The sequence below is a fragment of the Megalops cyprinoides genome, chromosome 3, assembly GCF_013368585.1.
Source record: "Megalops cyprinoides isolate fMegCyp1 chromosome 3, fMegCyp1.pri, whole genome shotgun sequence".
NCBI lineage: Eukaryota > Metazoa > Chordata > Actinopteri > Elopiformes > Megalopidae > Megalops > Megalops cyprinoides.
In genome coordinates this window covers 28563777-28583914 of record NC_050585.1, presented here as the reverse complement: position 1 = coordinate 28583914, position 20138 = coordinate 28563777, and the positions used below count along the sequence as shown (strand labels likewise).

Sequence of the window (20138 nt, the reverse complement as noted above, 5' to 3'; positions counted from 1 at the left end):
GCTCTATCGCCCAAATGGTTAATGGTAGTAGTTGGCAGGCTAGCTAGTTAGCCTCACCCGGGGCCTGGGCGGTTATGGGCGTAAGCTGAAAAATATGGTAGTCAGCAAGCGACAGAGAGTATCTGGAAGACAAGGCGAGTGAAACAATGTCGGTAGCTCGCTAGGTAGGATCCTTCATTGTTTCTGGAGCCTTTGGGACGTTGGTTTTGTTTTTTACATTCAGAGGAAGGAGAAAAGACCGGCGTGTCGAATTCCACAGAAATCTAAGTCCTTGCAGTTGTCTCACTACTGGGAGGCCGGATACTTGGAGAGATATCGAGCCGTCGGTGTATTTTCGAAGTTGCAGCAAACTAGTTTAGTGTACCGTTAGGTAGCTGGGTCAGACTCGAAACATACAGCTGTTGGACCAAATCACCAACTTTTAACTGATGGATCTCCTTTCGGAGACTGGACTTTCTGAAGATCAATGCGTAATAATATCCTTTGTCAAAAAGTGTTTTTGTTGTTACAGCCAGTTAGCTGGCTAACTGGTTGCATTGGTTGCTCGGTCGCTCGCTTGCTAGCTGGCTGACTGTTGATAACATCGACAACAAATAACATTCGCTATGTTACCGCATTCTTTTCAAACATCTAACGTTAGCTGACTTGCTGCGAAGTGTTGCTCAGATTTCATATTGATTATTCGGTTTGCAGTGGCAGTAGTGATTTTGTTGGCTGGCGATATTCAACGTTCACTAGAGAGGTGTACGGTTTTGTGCTGTGTTTTTATGACCTGTTTTCTTTATATGTGCAAAAAAAAGAGGACAGAGTCCATGTTTGAATTGTGACCGTGACCACTTATATAGCTCCCTGGTTAATCTAGCTAAACGACTGCAGCTCTTTTCTCTGTAGTGCTGTTTTCAGTGATAGGATGAGTGGAAACAACAGACCAATGCACGAATTAATAGTAGGTGTTTGAACTTACTATCTTTCAGTTTACTTTTAAAATTTAAACAAAATCATGCTCTGATGCCTTCCGTACTATGTGTCTAGTTTAAGCTCAGAAAGTAATAGTGCTGTCATAACATACGATTTTTGTTAACTGTGGATAGCTAGCTGTAAATTTTTATATAAAATATAAAATAAAAATGCACAGGCCTACTATTGATTTTGATGCTGTCAGGTTAACTGCCGTTGTGTTTTGTTTTTATGGCTGTGAAGTATGTAGTTGTGTTTAAAATATGACGAAACATTCGCTATTTATGTTACATTTATGAAATCAAGTTTGAGTTGAATTAGACTAAATATAATTTCAGTGATATGGTGATTTCAGTGATTGTTTTGGACACAAGGGCTCACACTGGTTGTGCTTGGTATTCTTTTATGATTTGCACAGTTTTGCAGTTGTTAGTCTCATAATTTTAGTTTAATACAGTGCTTGTGGTGATTTTGTTTTCAAAATATCTTTCTCATTGGAGACTTGAAAAAGTAATTTCACATTGCTCATGTATGTTGTCTCAATCGATGCTGGTGATATGGATCCTGTACTGGACTGTGTTCTGTGTCAAACCGCCCCGTATCCCCTGTCCCTGCTCCATTGCCAGAGCTTCCTTAACTATAGCCGTTAGACTGTGAAAGGACTGGAGCTCAGAGCTGGACTCAAAGAACCGAGGCTCCTGTCCCTCATACAGCAGGGTGGGGAGTACATGTAAGTAAATGTGTTTCTATTACATGACCTTTGCCCGGACCACGGTTTTCCAGTCAGTCATATTGTACAGGTGTTGACCGTAAGGGGTGGGGTCCTGTCTATGCGTTGGCAGCTATACCGTTAGCAACGGTATGTGAAGCACTGGTTTGTAAAAATGTTCATTTGCCCGCAAGATGTGAAATGGAACAAGCTCTAGAGTGATGACATCGAAGACTTGAAGTCTGCGGTCTGCTTTTGTCTACATCTGCAGAAATGTGACATTGAAAAAGACAACAAACTACACATTTCCACATTACGCATCTGTAATGGGAATCCTGCTGTAGACTTCCCTGTGCTATTGTCTTACACTTTCAGTGTGCAAATTACTCCCTCTGATTTGTGTCAACAGATGAGCATAGTATGCTTGAGAGATGAGATAGTAGCTTTAATAGACACCTGTCTGCAAGCTAGTAGTTCTGTATGCAAGGTGGTACTTCTGTGGAGGACTGTCAGATTGACCTAGGCCCCTCTGGCCACATTCACATTCACATAGTAACCGCGGGAGTATTGGATCCTGTTAAGGCAAGGCACAAACACATACACAGTGACTACTATAAGTGCAATCAGCAACTTGCAGTTTACAAGTGAAACTCCCGGATGGATGTTGTCCTTTCAACAAGCGTTATTCATCCAGCGAATGCACCCGTTCTTTGGCCCTCTGAAGAAGAGGGAAGTAATGGTCTTGCTGCACTTGCACAACCTTGTGTAACATTTAAACCATGCTGGCTGCGTTGCGTCTAGAAACGGCTCTGTGCGCCTGCACCGTGCGTCGGATCTGGCGAGCTCATGCAGTTGAGGGTGGAGTGTGAGGTCGTGACTTTGGGCCCGCGGAGCCCGTCCACAGTCTTTGCACACCGCCTTGCTGAACCCCCCCCCCCCCGCCCACACTGCATTCCGATGCTTCCCCCTGGGGCCAAATGAGTCTCACATGCTCACAGTGTTTCTGCGGAAAATCCACGTGCGATAATCTCTGCTCTGCCACGAACCACCTCCTGCCTGCAGAGTGCAAGCAGCGGCCATGCTGGGCCACTGACTCGGATGCTGATCCCAGAACAGTGAAACTAGCCGGCAGTAAGAGCTGGGAGACCCTGCCGTGTGAAGGCAGCCAAAACTGAATCGTCAGTGACTTGTGGGATGTTGAGTAGCGGGTAGTGTGGAATACAGGGGTACTTGACTGGAGGGTTGCAGAGATCTTACGGTGTGAAGACGGTACTTGTTACAGCACGTGAATGTGAGGTGTGTGAATGTGTAGATTATCAGTGTGTAATTTGGTTGGATCAAGATTCAGATAGCTAGTTAGCTAGGTGAGCACTCCCCCACCCTGTAAATCCTAATTTTCATAGGAATAGTTGTTGGAGTGCAAAGGTTCTTTTCTCCGATCAAAACTGTGTATAGTTTTTGGTTTGTGATTTCTGACATAATTGTTGGGTCAAAGCTTTATTCAGTCTTATTCCAGGAGCAACATGTCTCATGCTCATATCCTTTAGCAGTCCAGTGAATTCCCCCTTCCTAATGAGTGGGATCCACATTAGTTAATCACATTGTTCATGCAGACATTTTCACATTGATTCTTTAACTTTCCTCTTCAGCTCCTCAAATGTCGTACAAGCAAGACTCAGTTTTATATTTCTCTTTGCAAATGGATATGTAGAGCAGTTTCTTCCGTTTCAGTTTTAATTCCTGGCATCATAAAAATGAGTATTGTAAGTAGAGGTCATGCTTTGTTATAGCAGGGGAACACCACCCATAGTACCGTATAATACCGCAGCAGGAACTTTTGAATGCTGGTTGAGGGAGTGCCAGAAAGTCCTGCTGATTTTTAAGAGGCCAGCAAAGCTTCCACTCGGCAGACATCTGACGGGCATTTTAGAACTACCGGTCTGTCTCGGTCAGCATGTTAACATGTTACTATCTCAGCAATGCTGTATTTTCAGCACCTATCTGAGATGCGTGCACAGTCTCCATGTGAACTTTCCGTAAAGGGGATTCTACACAATGGTCTGTTTACTCTTTCTTACGTAACAGTCTCGTAGATTTGTGCTTCGAAAAGCACCCATCATAGACACTAAATCTAACTTTCTCAAAATACCTCTTAAGAAAAACACTTAGATATAATTAGACAACGAGAATACAGCCGACCGCTGTCTTATCGTTTTTTGAAATGGAGAAAGAAAAACACAACCAAATGAGTGCTCTTTTGCACTTTACTCATTTATTCTCCACAGTTATATTTGTTTTTGATTAGCTGTTAGATTTCTTTCCACTGTTCTGCATAGTGGAATTTGCATCCGTTTTTGAAATCAAATTCACTGAATAGTTGTTGCATCATTGCTGTAGTTCTGAACATTTTTAGCATTATTATTAAGTACAGCTTTCAGCACTGACCGTTTTTCGATTGTATCTGAAGTGTGATGAGCTTTCATGTAAAAATGAACTGCTCTTATGAAGGGAAGTAGATTGAGCCAGAAATGGAAACGCTGACGTGCCACAGATCAGGCCTGTCGATACTGTGGTATGCAAATTCAGCCCAGCATCAGAGAGACAGAGAAATACAGTGGTGCCGCGTTCAGGTGTGTGAGTATTGTGCTGTGCTTCTGTTGCAGACTCTGCATTTTGGCGAACCCCGACGCTGCCGCGAAGAGCCCAGTGCCTCAGCTGTCAATACCCATCAACAGCCACTTCCAAATTGTACAAGGTAAACTCCTCTTCCTCAGCAGTCTGTCTGTATGGGCATTTGAGTTGGAGATAATGACGGTGATGTTCCTGCTAATGCTTATTCATATGAACTCCCCCCTGCGTGACCGACGTGTGTTGAAGTGAGAGTGTTCCGTAAGGGCGTGCGTGCTGTTGTGTACTTAGCAGTTGAATGTTGAGTGGCTGCCTGCCTCAGGGGTGGGTAACTCTAGTAGTCCAGGGCAGTTTGTTTTCTCATTTTCACTGCCGCCCCCCTTCACCACTCTTTAAATATTTCATCAAGGGCAGTCTTTGGTTAAGATGTCAGTGTTCTCCCTGGTCTAAAGCAGCTGCTTGCAGAGCAGTGCTTATAAACCCCTTAGGAGTCTCGTCTTTGCAGCCAGTCTGTGCTTGCATTTTAGCTTTGAGCTGCATCCTCCCATCACTTTTCTGTTAAAAAAGAGAGAAAACCCTAAATGTCTTTCTTTCAGAGGCAGAAGAAGCTCTTCTCATTGACATCCCTGTTAACTGTGAGTATTGTAATTTATTATTTAATGTTGGCATTGTTTCTGTGTAACTCAGGAGTGGGAAGTTTTTAATATCAGCAGTGCACAGTCATCATGCAACCACAGTATGTGGTGTTAATGCAACATCTTGGATGAACTGAAAGGAAAGGTAGTTTTAGTTTTGCAGTATCGCTGTTGTCATCTGGGAAGTTGTACTCTGACTGGCAGTATTTTGACAGTATTGTTATTAAAATGTAATATTGTTATGGCACAGAGTGCTGTGAATCCTCTTGCCTTCTTTGTGGTAGAAAACCCACAAAACAAAGAGCTCACTGTTCCCTCTTACATTGATATTTACTTAAAGAACATGCTTAAAGAGAGAGGGTGAACAGGTCTGTATTGCATCATCGATCTTGATTAGTTATATTAGGGCTGGTTCAGTGGATTATTTGCATGCATATGGCCCTAGTGTGCACACTGGTGTCCTGGCCTGCAGACAGAGGCCTCTATGCAAGTAGCTGTTAGCCCTGAGACACGTATGAGTGACATATAATGTTTGTCCCCCCCCCCCGCTAACAGCTTCCCTGCGGGTGCACGTGCAAGGCGAACAGACCCCAGAGCTGCTTCTGGAGCTGCCAGACGATGACTGTGGTCACTCCTTTCTCGCACAGGTGAAGAACGCCAAGCAGCAAGGTGAGACACCGGCACAACTGTGGAAGGCTATATGGAGACAACCCCAGCCTGCCGGTGCAGCGTTTCGATGCTTTGATGTTCTGATTCCTGACTGGAATTCATTTGGCAGAATTCTTAGGAGCCTTCCGGAAGGTTCTCAGTCAACATGTTAATGCCCTTTGAGGTATTCTCACCTCAAAAGATTTTTTTAACAAGTCAGGAAAATGCATAATCATTTATTTACATTTAATGCATAATCATTTATTTAAGTACAGTGCATCAAAACTCACAAAACTTTTTACATTTTAAGTTCCCTTCAATAAATTGTGCATGCAGCTGTGTTAAGATATATTCTTGAAGTGTTTAAGCAGGCTTCTTCACAGACTTAGTAGTGATTAACTTGTTAATTAGCTTGTTGAGATGTTGAAGAAATATGAAAACCTCACAACTGGGGTTTTTTCAGCCATATCTGAATATGTCAGGTTAATGTAAGATAATTTATTACATATTACAACAGAAAATGAGAGCTTTAAGGATCAATTCCTTTCATGAGATTAGTTTTTCACTACACAATCACAATCCTGTTGATTTAATGAGATGTAAAAGCTGTCCAGTGAAGTTTGAAGCCTGAATATGTTGGTGAAGAGAAAAGAGATGTCCTCAGGCCACAGCAAACAGAAGCTGCATGTGTTTTTGCAAACTGGTCTTTCCAGTTTCACGGTTATGGATGCAGTTAATGATTACTACATTCTGTAGTAATTAGGTCAAAGACAATGCAAATGTTGCAACAGACTTCTCTGGCCACCACCCATTTACGATTGTAGCTCTTCAGTTGTTTCATTCCCGACCCTTATCACAGACATGGCTAATTTTGAGCACATTAAATGAGGAAAGTGTATGCTGTCAGCAGTTAGAAACCCTGGGGTAAGAATCCCCAGTCACGTGCCTTTAGAAAGGAGCTAAACTTGATGTTACATATGTTAAGCACTATGACCCAAAGTCACATTATTCCAAAACATTTAATTTCACATATTTGCAATACCAGGTCTCTCTTGTTCAGGTACTGATAGATAATTACCTTGAATGTCAGGTCACATTTTTGCTGGTGTGTACCAATCAGGAATGTTTACCAACCTATATGAAAAACAATTTGTCATACACACCCCTTGTCCTATGATGTCAGGCATACCATTTCTGCCCAGGTCTTCTGTAGAGGAGCATAGTCTGGTGTCAATATAGACATTTTTATCTTTGTTTGCCACAGGCCCAGATGTCTTTGAACATATCCTCAGTGTTCATTTGTTCATTGGGTATCAGGGGCAGTTTCATTTCTAAATGAGCTCAGCTGAGACTTGCTGAGAAAGTTTGTTTGCTTTATTTCAGTTGTGCTGAAGAGTCTGCCACGCAAAACGATGGAAACCGATTCCCCACCACCTGCCGCACCTCCAAGGGGCACCAGCAAACTGGTCAGCACTGGAGGCCCCAGCACCAGTGGCACAAAGACGGTCAATGCAAATAGCAGCACTGCCGGACACAGAGTGACCATAGGTGTGTACAAAGCTAGGGGCAGAGGGCGGGGGCAGTCAGCTTGGACCTCTGTGTTCTATGAAAGGCCTTATCTTTATTACTGAAGATGAGCCTCACAGTCCTTGTGAACAGTTTCCCCCTCTCTCCCCAGACGCGCAAGGTCCAGGCCTCACCCTGGCTGACCTCGGCATCGAGGACCACTTCAGCACCGCCCAGAAAGCGGAGGAGAAGAAGAACCAGCAGAACCGAGCGGTCGCCCCGCGGGACCCACCCCCAGTCCCCCCGCTCCCGCCCCGCAAGGGCTCCTACAACCCCAGCGCGGCTTCGGCGGGACTGCCCTCGAAAGACAGAGCCCTGCCCGCTCAGGGCAGAGACAGCCCTTTCATTACCCCGGCCGGCAGAGAGTAAGCACTACCTCTGGAGCCAGTCCAAGTGTAATCAATAGCGTGGTGTCACCATGAAGAAGATAGCAGGCAGGCTCAGGTTGTCCTCCACAAGCCTTGTATACTTTGCAAAATCAATGTGAATGTCTTGTCCCCTATTCCTTTGCATTAATTACTCCCCTTTAGTTTTTAGTCTCTTCTTATGGCCTCATGGCCCGAGCCCTAAGTGCCCTCATTGTGAGGTTTTCATAATGTGTTATTTTGTAGTTGGATTAGTATAAATTAGATTATTAATTAAAGGTTGAGGTGTATGTCTGGGGGATAAAAAAAACAGGTCTTGGAGAGAGAACACAGTGTATATCTCAAAACCTCAAGCTCTTGAGAGGTGCAAATGATAAGAGAGAAAACATAGCGCTACTGCACTCTAGGTTCTAGGTTTGCTAACATGGTTAGTGGTTGGAAACTTGGGTGGGAAATTGCTGCTGTGCTCTTGAGAAAGGAAACTGCCTCTGCAGATACCCAGCTGTTTAAATGGTTAACTTCAGTCTGGTCGGTCATCCTGTGTATTGGAGTCAGCTGAGCCGATGAATAATGTAACGCGATTCCGCGGTGCTTTTGCACTCATCCAGTTACAGGCCCTGGAGCGATAAGCCACCGGGCTGGAGCGACAGCCCCACCACCAACACCATGAGGCAGGCCATGTTCACCAGCCAGGCGGGCCAGAGGGAGGGCCTCATCAAGCACTGCCTGGCCAAGAAGGAGAAGGAGTACGTGGACATCCAGAACTTCAGGTGAGTCTCTCAGGCCTCTTCTGTCCCTTTGCACTCAGAACCCAGAGAATATGGGAAGTTATCATCATTGAAGGGGATGAAGGAGTGAATCATTTGAAAGGGTAGGTAGTTGTTGATGGACAGAGTAAGAGAAGGTGCTGTGACCTGATACGTATGGACTTGCCAGGCCAGTCCACGTTGAATTCTATGCTGCTGTTCCAACTTTCCATTGAAACAGTTGTTTATGTGTGTGAGCACTTGTGTGCATGTACTGTATGTGTTTCTGCATCTGTGTGTTTGTGTGCATGCTCTGCAGGTTTTTCACAGGCACGTGGAATGTGAATGGACAGTCTCCAGATAGCAGCCTGGAACCCTGGCTTAGCTGTGACCCGGAGCCACCAGACTTTTATGCTATCGGGTCAGTGTCAGGGAACAAAGACACTGGGTCAAGTTCATCACCCAGAATCCTAAAGTTTTAAAGATTTAACTGACTGTGCTTCTCAAAGAGTAGTCCATGTAGACACGTCCTTTTTGTGAAGTTGCGCTATTACATATTTTCATATTTCATACATTCATGATTAATCCTAACCATTACAGTTCTGATGTACTTCCTCAAAGTGGTCATTCACATAGTTTACAGTAATATTTATAGAGCACATGTCATTTACTTCCTGTTTGCAGTCTGAGCTGGGAAATGAAGTGTAGTGTTTTGTGTTAATGTTGCTTGTATTGCTGTGTAACATCGCTGGCCTTGTGGGCTCATGGTCCTCTAGCTTCCAGGAGCTGGACCTGAGCACAGAGGCCTTCTTCTATATGGACTCCTCCAAGGAGCAGCAGTGGGTGGAGGCTGTGGAGCGGAGTCTGCATCCTAAAGCCAAATACAGACGTGTGAGTGAGGGGCTGCCACAGAATAACAGTGTAACACACACACACACACATACATATATATTTAAACATATAATTATTCCAGTATGTACAGGTACTAGAACATGTAAGTGTGTACAGTACCAGTCAATAGTTTGGACACACCTGATTAAGATAATGGGAAACATGCATTCAAAGACACTTTGGTCTAAAGACTTATGCTTAAATGCTTGAAATTTGTTTCTTAGGCATTCACTATTTATATTTGTCTATGTATGAATTTCTCTCCCCCCCCCATTAATATTTTTTGTCTACTTTGAAGAATCAAAAATATAAGTTTTGATTTAACGCTTTTTTGTCATAGTGTAATTCCATTTGTGTTATTTCGTATTTTTAATATCTTTAATATTATTCTAGAATGTGGAAAATTGTAAAAATAAAAAATAAATGTTGTATCCAAACTTTAGATTGGGATTGTAAATGCATGTTTATGTATATGATGAATTTCGTCTAAACTTCTATTAAATGTTTGTCACTGCTTTAGTGTATATTTTACTAGTAACTTCACTTGTGTGACAGAGCGCATTAGTTAATATACTTGACACTTGTTGTGCATGCTTGTCAGGGTTTAATATCAAGCACACCCAATATAAATGCTACCCTGCCTGCCTGTTGGAGTCTTACTGTGAGTATAAAACAATTTTGGTGGTAGTTACAGAAGCATGAAGTTTCTGCTTTCTGCTCCGCAGGTGCGCCTCATCCGGCTGGTGGGCATGATGCTGGTGGTGTTCGCTAAGAAGGAGCACAAGAGCCACATCAGGGAGTTGGCTGCTGAGAACGTGGGCACGGGAATCTTGGGTAAAATGGTATGGACAAGCCCGGTGCATTGTGGGCCGGTTTTGTTACCGCTGCTTGTTTTCTGTTACTTTAGATAACTTTTCCTGCAACTCGAAGGCTACGTTCTTTAAAGATGCTCATTAAACAAGTGTCACCCAAGTGCAGCCTCATGAGAAAATGGTCAGGGAAAGTGTTTGATTGGGTGGTTGTAGGCTTTTCTGCATGGCCTTGGAAGATTTATTGGCTTCATTTGTACTGAAAGGTTTTCCTGGAGTTCATTTCACATCCTTAACTTTTTCAGAAACTAGAAAACTTAAAATTAATTGAAACATTCAATGGGGTGCACAATTTTAAAAGGTAATTGTCAGATAAAGCACTGATGATTTGTCATCCACACCTGGTAGACCTTTCATCCTCAAAACCTTTTTTTGTCATTTCCCTTTGCTCTATGCCCAGCATATATATGTGTATATAATAATGCAAGCTGCATTTCAGTGTGCATTGAATTGGGAATGAGGACTGCTGATGTCATGCTGATGAATCAGACATGTATTAGCATTGTTCCTCTAGAGATTTCGATGCTGGTATTTTTTTCATGGTAGGCTAAAGCTGTGACTTGTGAAGTGAGACTTGAACATAATGGTAACAAAGATAACCTTTCAGCAGTGAGCTTTACAAAATTTTTGCTTGACTCTATTGTCTTTATCTAAGCTTATGTTTAAGTGCACAGTTGATTGAGCCCCATTTCAGCAAAAGGCAGGTTTGCATGCTGTGGAGTTCAGTGGGCAGGAGAGTGGATTTCAGTCGTATTTTCAACTCATTTTTAATGTGCAAAATCCAAGTATTGGGATTTGCTTTAGTTGCCATCTGTTTCATTGATAAATGTGATGAAATGCTAAACCACTAACAATGTCCTGGATTTAAGGACATCCTATGAAAGGGATAGACTTTCGGGAAAACGTATGTACATTTAGTGTAGCTAGCATTTAATATCTGTGTGTATGTACTCTGACAGCACATCCACTTTGGTTATTTGGTTATTGGTTACAATTGGTTATGAAATGCCTAAGGGGCTTGAAGTATAGATGGAAATGTGTACACATGAGATTACATTTATACTCCATAAGATCTTAATTGCGTTTGTCCAGTTTAGAACCCTCACTTACATGGCTGCTGGTAGGAGAGACATGAGTCACAGAAGTCAGTGTCCACTTTCACTGCATGAGCAGCTTGTGCGTGCATGGAAATGGACTCAGCGTGGTCGGTCAAGCTTCTGCAAACCGCGTCGGGTCCCAAGCATCGGTCCTGCCTAACAACGGCGGTGGCCTCGTTGTGTTTCCAGGGGAACAAGGGGGCTGTGGCTGTGCGGTTCGTGTTCCACAACACCACCTTCTGCTTTGTGAACTCCCACCTGGCCGCGCATGTGGAGGAGTTCGAGCGGCGCAACCAGGACTACAAGGACATCTGCGCCCGCATGAGCTTCCACATTGCGGAGCAGCCCCCCCTCAGCATCGTCAAGCACGAGTGAGCCGCCCCGGTGACCAGTATCTCCGCGTGCATGCTGGGCACTGCGGGGAAATCCCATACTGTTACGGTTGTTAAAAAATACATATTAGACATTTTCTTTCTCTCTCTCTCTCTCTCTCTCTCTCTCTCTCTCTCTCTCTCTCTCTCTCTCTCACTCACACACACACACACACACACACACACACACACACACACACACATAAAGCTGTTGCTCAGAAATACCACGAATATTCCAGAATCTCTTAAAAAAAATTACTGAATCTATATAGCTATATATTTTAAGAGATTCTGAAATATTGATGGTATTTCTGCCATCACGACTGATATTATTGATACTGAATGATATGATGAGTTACTTTACTCTTAACTAGAAGAACTGGTCAAATATTTTCTTTTCACCTACTTTTCAGTGTAGTAATCTGGCTGGGAGACCTGAACTACCGCCTGTTTGTGTATGATGCCTCAGAGGTCAAAATGCTCATCTCCCAGAATGAGCTGAAGAAGCTACAGGAGTGTGACCAGGTGAGAAATGCGTGGACATTCTTGTGTGATACTGTGGTGGATGGCTTTTTCTGTCATACTACTGTGCTTAACTTCTGCTGGAGTCCTCTCCTATTACCCTCACTACAGCACGTGTATGAGACCACAGCCTGTTTAGTGAGATTTTTTTTTTATTTCCTTTTCTGTAAATGAGCAAAGCCGCAATTTCATGGCTCAGGGGCTCCATTCTGAGCAGGGCAACACCACATAGACAGTTGATGATCAGTGGAAAATGTCTTATTTCCTCTTTGTGGCATCGATGGTGTCACTGTTATACTCTAAAGCTGTTGCTCAAAGAAGTGAATGTCTGCTTGTTTCTTTAATTTGTTGTATTTTAAGCTCAACATCCAGAGAGAGACACGCAGAGCCTTCACAGATTTCGCGGAGGGAGAGATCAACTTCATACCCACCTATAAATACGACGCCAAAACAGACCGATGGGACTCCAGGTGATAAGCCTCAGTGTCTGTCTGAAAGACCCTGAAACATTGCAGTGATTCACCAGCTCTGCTGAGCCCCCAGACCCAGTTGTTTGCTTCCATCAATTCTGCAGTGTCTTATTTGGTATTTTTTAATGACTTTGATGTACCAGATTCACCTCCCAACCAAAACACTTATAGGCACAAGTGTTAAATGTAACATGTGCATATGTTCACTGTGTGTGTGTGTGTGTGTGTGTGTGTGTGTGTGTGTGTGTGTGTGTGTGTGTGTGTGTGTTGACCGCAGTCATCCGCCATGTAAGTGTGTTGACCGTGGTCATCCCCCTGTGTGTGTATGTCGGCCGTGGCCATCCCCCTGCGTGTGTGCTGACCGCGGCTGTCCCTGTGTGTGTGTGCCGCAGTGGGAAGTGCCGTGTCCCAGCCTGGTGTGACAGGATCCTGTGGAGGGGCGGCAGCGTGAAGCAGCTGCACTACCGGAGCCACATGGAGCTGCAGACCAGCGACCACAAGCCTGTCAGCTCCCTCTTCAGCATAGGGGTAAGACACGCCCACCCCGGGTCTCTCCCAAACTGCCACTGGTCAGTCTGTCTGGCAAAGGGTCCCTGACAATTAAAATCAGTCTCAGTATTTGATTATAAATGCGTGTTTTCTGTGAGCCACGTGTGGAACACACAGTAACTGATGGATTGTAGGTAATGAGTGTGTGTTTTCTGTCAGACACTTGTGGAACATTTAGTTAGCAACGCAGACAGTCCTGCTGAGTGCTGAGTGCAGAATGCAAAGACGATGAGAGAGCAGGATTTAAATGCCAAGCCGCAGAGCATGAATGTGCTGTGCCTCTTGGCTCCATTCAGTCTGGAAGAAATGACTGCAGGTGAAAGAGAAACAGCAGAAAAAAATGCGTTCTTTCATCAGGAAACACGAGCCAACACCCTCCCCCTCTCCTGCAGCTGGGGATTGCCCCTGTAGCATATTAGCAAATGTGTGTTTTTTGTACATGGTAACGTGGTGGATGCACTGGGTGTAAAAGAAGTTGGTTCGTTTGTGAGGTCTATGGAAGATTCCTGTGTGACACGTTGAGACCCTTTATGACAGGCTTCGGTACAACTGGTTTTACTGGTTTGGTAAAACAGTCGCCCATTGTGTGTGTAAGGAATTTTGCGGGCTCTTTCTCACACTGGGCCTATGTATGTAATGGAAGACTGTATATGACAAGCAGAATACCTTGCGAACTTATTGTGGTGTGGTAGTGCACGTTTTGTCTTGAGGTGTGTGGGCAGAGAGCCTATCAATGTCTCTCAACAAACTGGTTGATTAGTGGGTGAAACACATTTGTTGATATTCCTCATGCAATGCAACTAACCTGAAATCTAAAAAGTGAAAGTTCATACATTTTATTGTTCTGAATGTTGTAATGTTGTAAAAAAACATGGATTGCGGGCTAATATATTCTTTGTCAGTGGCGTTCTAGCTGTTTGGTGGAATATTAAAAAAACAAGCAACCAAGACTATCTCTAGATTTGAACTGTTGAAAGCAGGCAAACATTTATGTTGTTCTCAACATTTTTGGAGGTTCTCATATTAGGTCTGATGTATGTAATATTCGCTTCCTGTTTTAAATCATGCCCCAATCTCGATCCACTGTTTGAGTAGCACAAATTTTGTGGCTCCCCAACAGGCGCTTAGGTTAGAATTCCTTTGCCCACAGGGCCCCCTAGTTCTGAGGCTCCTCCCACACTAATGCTGTACTGCAGTACAGATGGGTGAGCAGCATGTCTCTGTGCGACAGGTCAAGGTGGTCAACGAGCAGCGGCAGAAGAAGGTCTTCGAGGAGATTGTGCGCCTGATGGACCGGATGGAGAACGACTTCCTCCCGTCCCTGTCGCTCACCCGGAGAGAGGTGAGGGGAGGGCTGTGGGGTCCAGAGACCCAGGGCTCACGAGTCTGCGCCCTGAGGGAGACTGAGAGCTGCTGTAACTGAGAAGGTGGCTGAGAATGAGAATACTGGGCGCCATTTGCAGGGCTCCACCTTGTAGGATGGAGTATACTGGGCTCCACCTGCTGGGCTTTAATATACAGAAATGGACATTTCGGGCATTTTCATGTTTCCAGGACTCCCTGAAGAGCAGCAATACTTTTATTTAGAGGACCATCCTGGTTAAAAAAAAAAAGATTGATTAATGCAATACACTAGCCAGTTTCTGACTGAAACTCAGTTGTGTTTACACTTATGAACAATGCAAGGAGGAAGTTCACACTTTGACATTCTCCACAGATTGAGAAGGCAGCTGTGTGTTTTATATGTGAACACACCATTTTATATGTGTACACCCAATAAATAAAGCCTAATGCAGTTATACTCAAAACCATGCCAATGTGCACACTGCATTGAGGAAAAAGAGTGAAAGAGGGACAGTCTGACACAGTCTTTCAAACTGCAAGTACTGCAACTACTCTTAGATGCTTAGAAAGCACTGCGTCAGTAGGCAATACAGCGTGAGTAGAGAAATGAGCTGTGATTAATTTTAGTTACTATTACTTTGCACAAACTGCTTCCTCGTGTGTGTGTTCTTGCTCCTCTTGAGTACTGCCTGTGAACCATAGTAGGTGCCTCAGTGTTCCACTCATGATATCGCACGTGTTTCCACTCATGATATCACGTGTTTCTTTAATAGCGGCCGACTGGGATATTAATAGGCCTTGTAAGTCTGACTGGGCGTATGTGTGTGTGCATGTTGTGAATTTCAGCCGTTTTCTTGCACTGGTGCTAAGCCCAGCGTTGGTCTGCATGCACTGTGTAAGCCGCCCTCCCCTCCCGTCTTTTCTGGCAGTTCACCTTTGAGAATGTGAAGTTCCGGCAGCTGCAGCGCGAGCGTTTCGTCATCACCAACGACGGGCAGGTGCCCTGCCACTTCATCTTCATCCCCAAGCTCAACGACTCCCAGTACTGCAAGCCGTGGCTGCGCGCTGACCCCTGCGATGGATACTTGGACCCCAGTGAGTCAGAGGAGGCCCCCTCCACCCTTGCTTGACCCCCGGAGAGCTGCTCACACTTCCTGATTTCCCAGAAACTAGACTACATTACATTACATAATTGTCATTTAGCAGGCCCTGTTATCCAGAGTTTTTTTTTTTGTGACATAATATCCATTTATACAGCTGGATATTTGCTGAGGCGATTGTGGATTTAGTACCTTGCCCAGGGGTACAGCAGCAGTGCCCCAGCAGGGAATCGAACCGGCAATCTCTGGGGTACAAACCCTGCACCTTACCACTATGCTGCACTGCTGCCCCAACACGTAGCTAAAGCATGCATGATTGCCTGTGACTTTCTGGGGCAGGGGGAAATATGATCAGCTGATTGGCCCTCTTCCAGTGGTATAACCTCTGCGCGTGTTACCTTTCCCCCCCACCTCGTGCAGATGAATCTCTGGAGATTTGCTTGGAGGTGTACGTCAGCAAGGACTCGGTGACCCTGCTCAACTCCGGGGAGGACTCCATCGAGGACATCCTGGTGCTGCACCTGGACCGCGGGAAGGACTACTTCATCACCATCTCCGGCAACTACCTGCCTAGCTGCTTCGGCACCTCCCTGGAGACGCTGTGCCGCATGAAGAAGCCTATCCGCGAGATCCCCATCACCAAGCTCATCGACCTGGTAGAGTGGCCCCCCACCCCACTGACCCCACCCCGCCCCCCATAGGAGGTGGAGAGACGCCAGGCATCAGCGGCCCCCAAGGAAGGCAGCTTTAACGAGCTCAGGGTTGGGCTGCTGGGGTTTAGATTTAGGCATAGGTGATAGATGTAGACGTACACTAAAAGGCCAGTGAGTGTGGAGGGATCCACCATCGGCCGCATAACAGTGAGCTCACGCATGGCAAGGAGTTAACACCACAGCCCCGCCGCTCCTCACTATACAGCGACTAACCCTTAGAGTTGGGGCACAGCGTTTCTGCACCGCTGTCCCTCTGCTGCTCATATCCAGGGTCGGGTTCGCAGGCTGTGGGAGTCCTCTCCATGGGTACTTGTGGGTATTTTTAGAAAGCAGGATGATTTTAGGCGGCATGTTTCCCCTGTGAAGAGCTCCACAGGCCCACAGGGATGTGGTGACCACAGGAATGAGGATCCGCATGCTACAGCACGACTGCTTTAAAAAGGGCTTCCCTGAGCGCCGCAGCGAGACAGACGGGGAGCCGCTGACAGCTGAATCGCTGCCTTATGGCTGGTCTTGATTTGCTAGCGGTCTCTTTTTTTTTCTTCTTTACCAACCGCAGTTATGCAGAATAATATGTTCTTCTTTTTCTTCATGTCTATGATAGAGCTTTTCCTATGACGCTGATCTTGCACTTCTATTTCCTTTCCAAAGCACAGGGGTGTGAAAACATAACTGGCTTGCAGCTACTCAGCACTAAGTGGAATACTGCTTGAGCTGAATGATTGTTTCAGTTCCTCTGCACTTTGCCTCCCCACTACTGTTTTATGGGAGCATTGTTTCATTGCCTTTCCAGTGCATAAAGTAACTCTTCTCTCTAAAGCTAAAGATGTGGAGCTGCTCCCCTTTTGTACAGACATACCTGTTTACCAATGTACATTTATGCTAAACTTTCTGGGGTATATTTTACTGCAGGAATTCAGCATGCTCTCAGTCTTCAGTGACTGTCTCTTTTCTCTCTTCCCTTTCCCCCCTATTTTTGCATTCCGCTTCCCTCTTCTGATTGCTGTCAAACAATCACTGTATGGGGTGCTTGCTGCTCAGGGAGAGGACAGCTACATGGAGAAGGTAAAAATGCAATGTGATCCACACAGAGGGCAGGCAGGCAACACCAGGCCTTGGGCTGCACACCTACAGTAGCAGGTGTATCAGTAGCAGTCTGTAGGAACTTGGCCTTGTAGCCAAAGCAGTTTTGACTTCTGGTTGGGAAGCCATGTGAATAAAAAAAGTTTGTTTTCTTGTGCTCAGCAAGGCACCCTGACTGTGAGGTCAGCATTAATGGGTGTGCAGAGGGAGTTACTCAGGCCTCTGCACTAATCCCAGGTTCATTAACATCAAGGCACTATGTGTCCACCATTCCTCATATGCACAGCAGTGTAGCATAGTGGTAAGGAGTAAGGCTCGTAACCGAAAGGTTTCTGGATCAATTCCCTGATGGGGCACTGCCACTGTCTGCTTGGGCAAGGTACTTAACCCATAATTGCCACAGTAAATACCCAGCTGTATAAAGGGTTACAATTTTCACGTACCCAATGTAAGTCGCTCTGGATAAGAATGTCCGCTAAAATGACAACAATGTGATGTCATGCAATGTTATGTAAACACTTTTTGGCAATAAGATCCAAATGCGTAGGGAACAATGTTCCATAAAAAGTCTGCGAGAACTCTGGTGACCCGAGGAGCCCGGTAACTGCTGCTCCACGTCATGAACACAGCTCTGGAGTTACCCTGGTTTGAATGCATGAAGCTTTTTTTTGTTTGTTTTGTTAAATGGGGGAGTGGAGACTTCAGTGTTATGTCCTCGTTTGTCAGTTTTGAAGTCGAAGTCACGCGGCCTTGCCCAAGGTCAGAGAGAGTGCGCGGGTTTGGCAGACGTCTGAGTAAAAGCAGCCCCTTATGTTAGCATGCCGTGGCTGTCCGCATTTCCTTCTCGGGTTTCCTCTGTGTGCAGTGCCTCTGCAGGCAGTTATTTTTGGACCGCTCTTGGAGGAGCAGTCAGGGTTCCATCTGCAGAGCCTGGAAGAATGTGATAGACTCTGTGTGTAAAATGGCCCCTCTCCAAGTCAAACCATTATAAAATGATTCTCCATTTTAATGCATTTGTTCAAATTAATCACTGTGAATAGGTTTGTAAATTTTGCTATGGCTGTAAAAAAAAAAAAAAAACACTAGGACCATCACACAAAGTTAAGGGGGCAGTCTGCTGAAAATGGTGATGTAACATTCTGTTCTTTACCCTTGAAATGGTATATGGTCTTTCACGTCAAATCTAATACCTTTAGCAATGACAAAGACAAAGCTCAAGTTATTTAAATACACTACTTTCTAGAGGTTGCTTTCAGTTGATTCTGTGACATGTTTTAGTCCTGTTCAGTTTTCATGGATTGACTTGAGATATGACAGAACATTCCGTCTATTTTAAAAGTAAGGAATAACATTAAATTGTGATCTTCGGTTGCATGCCTCTGGGTTCTTTTGTGTTTGTCTGCTGAAGCAGCTGTGTCTGACGCTTGGAACTGTGTTTATTACGCACCAGGAGAAGTCCCGTGTGAACTTCCTGGTGGACAACACGGGGACCGAGGACAGGCCCTTGAAGATCCCCAAAGAGGTGTGGCTGCTGGTTGACCACCTCTTCACAAAGTCCTGCCAGCAGGTGAGATACAGTGGTGCAGTCAGAGCTTCTGTGGTAAGAAAAAGGAGGAGGGCATAGATCCTCACTGTGAAAGTCACTGTTTGATTTCAGGAGGACCTGTTCCAGACACCGGGAATGCAGGACGAACTGCAGAGCATCATCGACTGCCTGGATACCAGCATTCCTGAGACCATACGTATCCTTTCGCTCCAGAACATGTCGCTGTAGCTCCTCTAACGTGTCAGTACGTCAGCTTCTCACAGCAAGTACATTGTTCTGCATCAAAACCACATGTCCCCGTTTCTGTTCCTGCATTTTTAATTACTACTGACTTCATAAAACTGACCTTGTACGAGTACTGGCAAGCTCTCAGAAACGTAAGTAAATACAAGCAATCCCAGACGGTCTGCTGGTACTGTGAGCTATCCATCAAGCCAGCTTCAATCTGTTAGACATGTAGTTTCTTGTAACCATGTGGAAGTGCTTTGGCAGAGTGCCTTGGAGCACTGCGTACAGATGGCTGCTGCCTTAATTGGTTGCATCGGCCTCCATGGCTCTCGTTCTCCCTCCTACTCCTTCCCTTTCTCTGTTCCTTATGAACAGTTTTAATTAATTTCTCTTATCAATTTGTATTTTGTGTCCCTTTCTCTTTTTTTTCTTTTTCTCTCCGGCCTTGCTCTCTTCTGTCCATCTCTTTCCTCTTTTTCTGGTCAGTGTGTCAATCTCTCTATTTCTCTCAGTTCTTTAAATATATTAAGAATGTTGAAAGGTACAAAAGATGATAGCTTATGTATCCCTCCCACTGAATACATTTGGTCTGTTTTTTGGCTTGTGTCTTTTGTGCGGTGTAACCTTCCCCTGGCATTGTGTGGATTTCCCTGACTATGTGCATCAGCTGGCAGCAACCACTCAGTGGCGGAGGCCCTGCTCATCTTCCTGGAGGCTCTGCCGGAGCCCGTGGTGTGCTACGAGCTCTACCAGCGCTGCCTGGACTGCTCGCACGACAGCCGCCTCTGCAGACAGGTGCAGGACCGCCACACACACAGACACACACACATATTCCTGCACAACATGCATATACATAGACGCACACAGGCACACATTTCCACACATACACATACATTCATACATACGCACAGTCACACATATAAATACGTACACATATGCATACTTCTCCGCAGAAACACACACACTCGTATCACACAGACACAGTGTCACACACTGTCATGCACTCACCAATGCACACACACGCATACAGACGCACATGCACATGCACATACACGCAGAGGCATAGACAGACACAAATACGTACATCAGTGTTATACTGAC

At 45.1% G+C, this 20138-nt stretch overlaps 1 protein-coding gene across 2 annotated transcripts in view; it reads left to right on the top strand.

Annotated features, from left to right (window-relative positions):
• The first annotated feature begins 38 nt into the window (after window positions 1–38).
• Window positions 39–20138, top strand: part of LOC118775219 (inositol polyphosphate 5-phosphatase OCRL-like) — a 22317-nt gene continuing 2217 nt past the window's right edge. Inside the window, exons 1-22 of one of the 2 annotated variants that reach the window (XM_036525013.1) lie at window positions 39–476; window positions 1608–1687; window positions 4330–4421; window positions 4891–4929; window positions 5485–5598; window positions 6961–7125; window positions 7256–7508; window positions 8117–8278; window positions 8574–8675; window positions 9031–9145; window positions 9871–9987; window positions 11301–11482; window positions 11896–12007; window positions 12365–12474; window positions 12867–13002; window positions 14255–14365; window positions 15297–15462; window positions 15888–16123; window positions 17222–17245; window positions 18714–18830; window positions 18921–19005; window positions 19705–19832. In XM_036525013.1, the coding sequence (XP_036380906.1) occupies window positions 429–476; window positions 1608–1687; window positions 4330–4421; window positions 4891–4929; window positions 5485–5598; window positions 6961–7125; window positions 7256–7508; window positions 8117–8278; window positions 8574–8675; window positions 9031–9145; window positions 9871–9987; window positions 11301–11482; window positions 11896–12007; window positions 12365–12474; window positions 12867–13002; window positions 14255–14365; window positions 15297–15462; window positions 15888–16123; window positions 17222–17245; window positions 18714–18830; window positions 18921–19005; window positions 19705–19832 (2694 nt within the window). In that variant the 5' untranslated portion in view covers window positions 39–428. The remainder of the gene's footprint in view (window positions 477–1607; window positions 1688–4329; window positions 4422–4890; window positions 4930–5484; window positions 5599–6960; window positions 7126–7255; window positions 7509–8116; window positions 8279–8573; window positions 8676–9030; window positions 9146–9870; window positions 9988–11300; window positions 11483–11895; window positions 12008–12364; window positions 12475–12866; window positions 13003–14254; window positions 14366–15296; window positions 15463–15887; window positions 16124–17221; window positions 17246–18713; window positions 18831–18920; window positions 19006–19704; window positions 19833–20138) is intronic. The other variant, XM_036525014.1, reaches the window with a different exon arrangement.